The sequence below is a fragment of the Petaurus breviceps genome, unplaced genomic scaffold (genome assembly GCF_028583685.1).
Source record: "Petaurus breviceps papuanus isolate PSGF00001 unplaced genomic scaffold, PetGlider_PUasm1.0 373, whole genome shotgun sequence".
Classification (NCBI taxonomy): Eukaryota; Metazoa; Chordata; class Mammalia; order Diprotodontia; family Petauridae; genus Petaurus; species Petaurus breviceps.
Genome location: NW_027186299.1, coordinates 1879792 through 1887016, shown reverse-complemented (window position 1 = coordinate 1887016; position 7225 = coordinate 1879792). Strand labels below are relative to the sequence as shown.

Sequence of the window (7225 nt, the reverse complement as noted above, 5' to 3'; positions counted from 1 at the left end):
ACAGAGTTGCCCTGTCTGAATGCCTCAACCACAACAGTGTACACCAGGCACTGTGCTAACCACGTTCCTAACCAATTCACCGTCCCATTTATCCAGGTGACTTTCAGACCTTTCCATCCCTCCCTTCCCCTCACACTCCATTCACCTGAGGGTCCCCCTTGTGCCTTCCTCATCTGCTGTCACTCAGGTGCCTGCATCCACCGTCTCCTCCATCACCCTGCCTCATGAAGAGATGGACCTCCATGCCAAGGCCCTCCCTTCCCCCTGCACGTGTGAGCCCACTCCATCTGCTCCTGTCCAGCAGACTGCCTCCCTGCCATCATCTTCAGTCTCTTCTGGTCTTCTGGATGCTTCCCTGCTACATGAAACACGCCCATGTGTCCCCATCCTCAAAATTCCCCACTTGATCCATCCCCAAGTGGCATTGTTCTAGAGCTCCCTTCTCTTTTGTGGTTAAACTCCTTGAGAAAATTACCTCTCCCACTTCTTTTCCTCAAACTTGACTCTCATCTCTAGCTTCTGACCTTGTCACTCACTGTTCTCTCCAAAGTTACCAATGACCTCACATTGAGCATCCTTTTTTCAGTCATTCTCTTTGACCTCTTCAGTCTTTGGTCACTCTGCCTGCCCTGCCGAATGGCCCAATATTTCCCCTCTAGATCTGGCATTTTCTTAACTGCATACTTGTCTCCTATAGAGCGCGACCTTCTTGAGGGCAGGGGTGATTGGGCAAGTTTCACCTCGTGCCAGGCACTTAGGGACAGATCTGTGATTCTATGATCTAGTGAACTCCAAGAATAGGAACATGGCTCTGCCAATGCAGGTCTGCATTTTCTGTGTATCTTAATGATCTCCCAAGTTGACTTCAAGCACCAAATGGAGAATGAAGGTGCCTATAGTCACATGCCCAAACATTGCAGAGGCAGGGCTCGATCCCAAGACTCCTTGTGTTTGAGCTCTGCTCTCTGCCCACCATGCCACTCTCCCTCTCACTTGATACATAATACTTTTACCTGAGATATGTCTGTCTGTACATGTATAAATATTATTGTGACCCAGAAGGGACCCTCAGCTCTCTCTTCAAAGATCTGACAATTGAGTACAGGCCCTTGCAGTTTCTATTTTCTGGCAAAGCAACAAATGGACTTTGTACCAGTTCTTGGAGGCCCAGCCTAGCCAAGGGCAGAGCCACTAATCACTTCATTATAACTCGAATTCTTCTGGCTGTAACAACTCCCCAAAGCACCTCAAAGCTGGATTCTCCCTCTTTGTTGACAGAGGAAATGGTGAAATCACACTTCCTCAGAGTGGAAAGAGGCAAGCCAGACTCTCCCCTGGTCTTCTCTTACTCATCTGCCCCTGGAGCAGTCCCATCCCTTTTGGCCATCCTCCATGAAACAGCAGCTCCAAGATGCTGCCATGGAGAGACACCCTCAAGTCAGTAAGCTTCAGGAACATTATTGAATTTCAAGCATTTAATTCAGATGACATTGGACCATTCTTGATGAATGATACAGCCTTGGGGGGGAGTAGAATACCAGAATCTGAGAGTTGGAAGGGGCCTTCCGAGGCTGTTGAATGGAATCCCCCCTTGGTAAGGAGCTGCCCAACTGTTTGAAGAACTTTGGCGACCAGGAGCCCACTCCCTGCTGGGACAACTTTCTATTAGGAAGGTTATCCTAAGGTCAAGCCTCAATTGACCCCTGGTGGCTTCCACCTTTTGTCCCTGGGGCTAAATCCAAGTCCTTCCTGAGTGTTTCTACACACCTAGTTCCTTCAGCTGAGCCACCTCAGTGACTCCCAGCCTTCCACCATGCTGACTGTCCTCCTCCGTACCCTCCACAGCTTATCGATGCCCTTCTACAACCATGGACCTCAGTCCTAAGCATGAAACTTTGGGTGGTGTCTGAAGAGGGCAGAATAGAGTGGGATTATCCCCTCCCTACTCCTGGAATCTATGCCCAAGATCCCATTAGTCTTTGGAATTTTAGAAAGATTGGTCCTTGTGAAAATACCTTGTCTCAGCTCCCCACTCTGTGCAGATCCGTAGTCTAATAGGGAGCACTTCCTTAGGACCTGAGCTAGAATCAGCCCCTGCTCCTAGCTCCCTGGGGGTTCCTGGACAAGTCCCTAGGTTTCTTCATCGTCATAATAAGGGTGTTGAGTCTGATGGCCTCCAAGGGCCCGTCTGTCTCTTAACTATGTGATTCTCTAACCTTCATCGTCCTCACTTCTCCTTCCACTTTGGAGCAGTTCTCCCTGTTGGGAAGATTTTACTGACATCAGACCTAAAATCTGTGCCTCCCCTCTCCCCACCACCCAGGACCAGTAGAACAAGGCTGATCCCTCTTCCCCAGGATAATCCTGCAAAACTTAAGGACAGCAACTGTGTCCAGACTGAGCCTCTTCCCCTTCAAGCTGATCGTGTCCAGCCACCTTCAAGCAACCTTGGCTCGGTTTGGTTTCTGCCTACCTCCCCCTGTTGGCCCCATGGTGCCCTGGCCTGCTTCTGAGCTTTGGAGTCACAGGCCATTTCATCTCTCATCTCTAGCCCCATTGGCCGTAGGACCAACCCTTTTTGGTGGATAAGGTTTGAGGGATTTCTTGAAAACCTTTTCTTATTTAAGGGTGATGACCCCATCCTCAGTGGTCAGGTACAGCGACGCTTAGTGACCCAAGAGGGAAGGCCGGAAAATAAGAATTAGGGAAAAAGTCAAATATTATAAATTTATTTGGGACATATATTGCAACCTCTTTGGAAGTTTCTGAAAATTCAAGCAGAAATCCATACACTTCCAATAACCTTTTTTTCTTTACTTCCCATAAATAGATTTTTGTGTGTTTGTGTATAGATAGATAGATAGACAGATAGATGTCTTAATTAAGGGAGCATTTGAGCGGGGGGGGGGGGTGTTACATGTGATACTGCATTCCTCGAACATAGGTCTTCCAGGTGGAAAAGATGCAAATGAGACCAAATGGAAGGCAGACCTGACTAAGAGGCATGCATGCAGATGAGATACATGGACATTCACTGACAGCACAAGCTCTGGAGAGGGACCAGGTTCCCCCCCGTGAGCGGGAGCGGAGGAAGCTCGGGACCGACCGACGTCTGTCTGTCCATCTGGCCGTCCGGCAGTGCTGGGCAGCGGGGACGGCGACACAGCTTAGATCGAACAGTTAGTTACAGAATGGGGGGGGGTCATTACCGAGTCAAGGGGACACAGAGGGGCGAGCAGGGGGGGGGGGGGGGGGGGTACATGAATGGGGGGCTGCCCTGCGGAGGAGGCAGGCAGGCCAGGAGCATGGAATGATATTGGACACATCACATGGTCGCAGTTTGGGTTTTTTTTTTCTTTTTATAGGATAGAGACTTTTAAAATTCTTTAGCAAATAAAATTCTCATGCACACAAGTGTTTCAAACACAGAAAGCAAATCCATTGATACAGGTAATCCAAGCAATGTCTGTGTGTGTGTGCGCGTGTGTGCGTGCGTGCGTGCGTGTGTGTGTGCGTGTGTGTGTAGCTGCAGACTGAAATGGGCAAGTCCTGGGGCGCCGGGGCTCATTTCTGAATGTCGCATTGCAGCAGTAATACAATGGAAGGGTCGCTCTTGGCCGCCTCTTTGAACTCGTCCAGTGTGATCTGGTCATCTTTGTTCTTATCCATCTTGCTGAAGATCTTGTCCACTCGCTGCTCCGGCGTCAGGCCGTCCTCGTTCATCTTCATCATGATGACCGTGCCCACCATCTTGTAAATGGCCTGGGAGAAGGGAGGGAGGAGAGCCAGAGAGGAAGAGGTCAGAGTACAGCTCGCCTCCTGGTGGGGCATCTCGAGAAGTAGCCAGATGGCCTAAGAGCCAGGAGGACCCGCGAGACCAGATGATGGTCCCTCCAGGACCCTGGACAAGGCTCTAAGCTCTCGGCGCCCGAGGCAAGAGCGAAGAGTGTAAATTGCAGAGAAGGAGGGAGTTTTCTCTCCTGGGAGTGCACACCCCCATTATCTTAGGTACCTCTCTACCCGAAACCCCACCCCCTCCTCCCTTCAGGGCTCAGCCTGGGGCTGCCTCCTTTGTGAAGCTCGCTCAGATTCCCCCCACGCTGAGCTCGGCTCTCACCTTCCTCTGGCTCCCCCAAGGACTCTGGATCTCTCTGCCGCCTGATTCACGTTCAGGGCAGAGTAGGAGCCACAGTGGTGATAACTAGCCTTTATAGAGCAACGTTCATGTCTCATTGGGTCCTTCTAACGACCCAAGGAGGCAGGTGCTATTAGTTTTCCCATTTTATAGGAAACAGGCAGACCTGCCCAGGATCACCCAGCCAGGGTCTGAATTCAAGCCTTCCTAGCTCCTAGTTCAATTTCCTATCACACCACGCAGCTTCTCAAGCCTGGCAGTCCCAGAAGGCAGCCCCTGTGGGCTACCATCTTTGTGCCCCTCCTCCAGCCCCCTGCACACAATTCCCAACTCCATAGACTTTTGGGATTCTGTCCCAGCATCTCTGAAACATCGGCAGTTCAAAGGTCACTGACAACTTCCCCAGGTGAGAAGAGAGGTTCACAAGCTTAAGGAACTTGGCCCAGGTCCCACAGCTAGCAAGTGTTTGAGGGAGGATTCAAACCCAGCTCTCCCACCTCCAAGCCCACAACATCTGTCAAGTGACATTATCTAAGAAATGCACAAGGATTAAGTGAACCCAGGGAAAGGGAGAGGCTCTGGGGTCAGAGGATCAGAGGAGTTTATAGGATCATTGAGTCTGACCTCCACATTTTCTATATGTCTTAAAGTAAAATACTTTGTTTCTTCTAAGGCTGGGTGCCTGTCTGACCCAGACGGCAAGTGCAGGAGGCATGGGGGCTCTGACCTGTCCTGGCTCTGACTCAGGCTGGTTCCCACCTTCTTAGGCACTGTGGTGGCTCCCACCCTATTAATGCTGAACTTAGCTTGGATACATGATGGGCATCACCCACTGCAGCTCAGCAATGCAGAGTTTCAGTCCTGCTCTTATAACTGAGATTACAAGTATTAACCCCCATGAGTGTCAGGCAGACCTGAGTTCAAATCCTGTCTCAGACACTTACCAGCTACACAACCCTGGCCAACCTCAGTTTGCCTTAGTCTCCTCATCTGTAAAATGGGACCAGACTCAAGCGTCCCTTCTGGCTCTAGAGTTATGATCACTGATCTGGGGAGCAGAGGACAGATCTCCTCAACATTGGCCTCACCTCAATGATCTCCAGCATCTCTACCCTGGTGATCTTGCCATCACCATCCAGGTCATACATGTTGAAAGCCCAATTCAGCTTCTGCTCGAAGCTGCCCCTGGAGGTGATGGAGAGGGCACAGATGAACTCTCGGAAGTCGATGGTGCCATCACCATTCTTGTCGAAGGTTCGGAAGGCGTGCTGGGCAAATTTGGAAGCATCTCCATAGGGGAAAAACTACAAGGGATGATGGAAAAATACAGTCAGAAGAGAAAGTAAGTGGGGAGAGGAAGGAAGGTTCTTTAGGATGCTCCCCTGGCTTTCCACAGTTGAGTGAAAAGTACAGCTGAAGGGAGGCAGACCTGGCGGCCAGTGTGGGCGGCAAATGTCAGAGCATAAGCTACCGGCATCCTCTACCACAAGGACTCTGAACCTGGTCCTGTGAATTGCATTGGGAAACCTGTACATTCTTATTCCAATACATGGCCTTCTTTGTAATCCCCTGCACTGTACTGGATGCATCTAAAATATTAGAAACCTTAAAAAGATGGAGTTTTCTCATCCTCTTCCCAGGATCCATCTGAGAGATGTTTGCCCCAAATAATCTCTTTTGCCTTCTGCTCCTTCCCAGAACCACCAGCCAGGCTGGGATAGGCAGAATGGATGGTAGCCCCCATGGGGTGGTGTCAGGGGCCTCGTGGAAGTCCCCTCAGACTTCGCCAGATTGCCAAAGGGATTCGTGGCCCAGAGAAGGTGAAGAACCAAACTCCTGCTCTGCTCCAGCTCCAGGAAAGAAGAGGCACAGAACCCTTCCCTGGCTTTGAGATTCAAGTAAGCCTCTGGGGGCATTTGGTGGTTCAGGTTCCCCCCCATATTATTTATTCACTCATTCATTTATTAATTCATAATTATTATTAATTATATTTTATATACATAATTTATTGTACTATACTATACATTATAATTTTTATATGATAATATACATTAATATTATTATATTATTCAATATAATATATTCAATATCATTTATTAATTCATTCACCATTAATTCCCCCATGTCAAGACTGTGCTGGTGCAGGAAGAGGTACACAGTCTAGGTCAGACCCCTGCCCTGCTCTCAAGGTTTAGTGGGGAGGAGGGCTGAGACACAGAGAGAGCCAACCAGACTATGAGGACAGAGCAGGGAGAGCGCTGAGTACTCTGAGACCAGATGAAAGCCAATATTTCTAGGTAGAAGAGGGAAAATGGGATGAGGAGCATCCAGCCATTGGTGCCATACCTGGAAGTTGAGGTCAGGGGCCAGCAAGCACTCGAGCAACTGAGCTGGTGATTTCAGGTAAAGGTTCCATCATGACCTGAAGGCAAGTGACCACACCACTCAGTGCCCATGGTCTGTGCAGAGCGATGGCTGAGAGTGAGGGTGATGTCTGCCTCACATCGTGGCCCTTGTCCTCCTCATCTGCCACTGACCTTCTCCTGCCCCCTTTCCAACTCTCCTCCCTTACTAGAACGTCAGCTCTCTGAGGGCAAAGACCATCAGGTTCTTTGTGTCTATATCCCCAGAAGCTAGCATGGTGCTTGCACAGAGTGAGTGCTTACCAAATGCTCACTCTATCTCCCTATCTGTGTGTCCATCTATCTAGCTATCCAACACTCTCCATCACCTTTCTCTATCACCTCTATCTATTCATCTTCTATCATCTATCTATCCATCCATACATCCATCTATCCATCTCTCTGTTTATCTAGCTAGCTATCTTCTATCCATCCATCCAACTTTCTATTCATCTGCCTGTCTATCTTCTATCTATCCATCCATACATCCATCTATCCATCTCTATCTTCTATCTATACATCCATCCATCTTTCTATCCATCTGCCTGTCTATCTATCTATCTATCTATCTATCTATCTATCTATCTATCTATCATCTATCTATCTATCTATCTATCTATCTATCTATCTATCTATCTTCTATCCATCCATCCATCCATCCATCCATCCATCCATCCATCCATCCATC

The 7225-nt window shown here is 49.1% G+C and overlaps 1 protein-coding gene across 1 annotated transcript in view; it reads right to left on the bottom strand.

The window, feature by feature from the left end:
- Positions 1 to 2713: 2713 nt before the first annotated feature.
- VSNL1 (visinin like 1) overlaps positions 2714 to 7225 on the bottom strand; it is a 48058-nt gene continuing 43546 nt past the window's right edge. Inside the window, exons 3-4 of the mRNA XM_069099334.1 lie at positions 5224 to 5439; positions 2714 to 3762 (exon numbers count right to left, since the gene is read on the bottom strand). Coding sequence (XP_068955435.1) covers positions 3565 to 3762; positions 5224 to 5439 — 414 coding nt within the window. The 3' untranslated portion in view covers positions 2714 to 3564. The remainder of the gene's footprint in view (positions 3763 to 5223; positions 5440 to 7225) is intronic.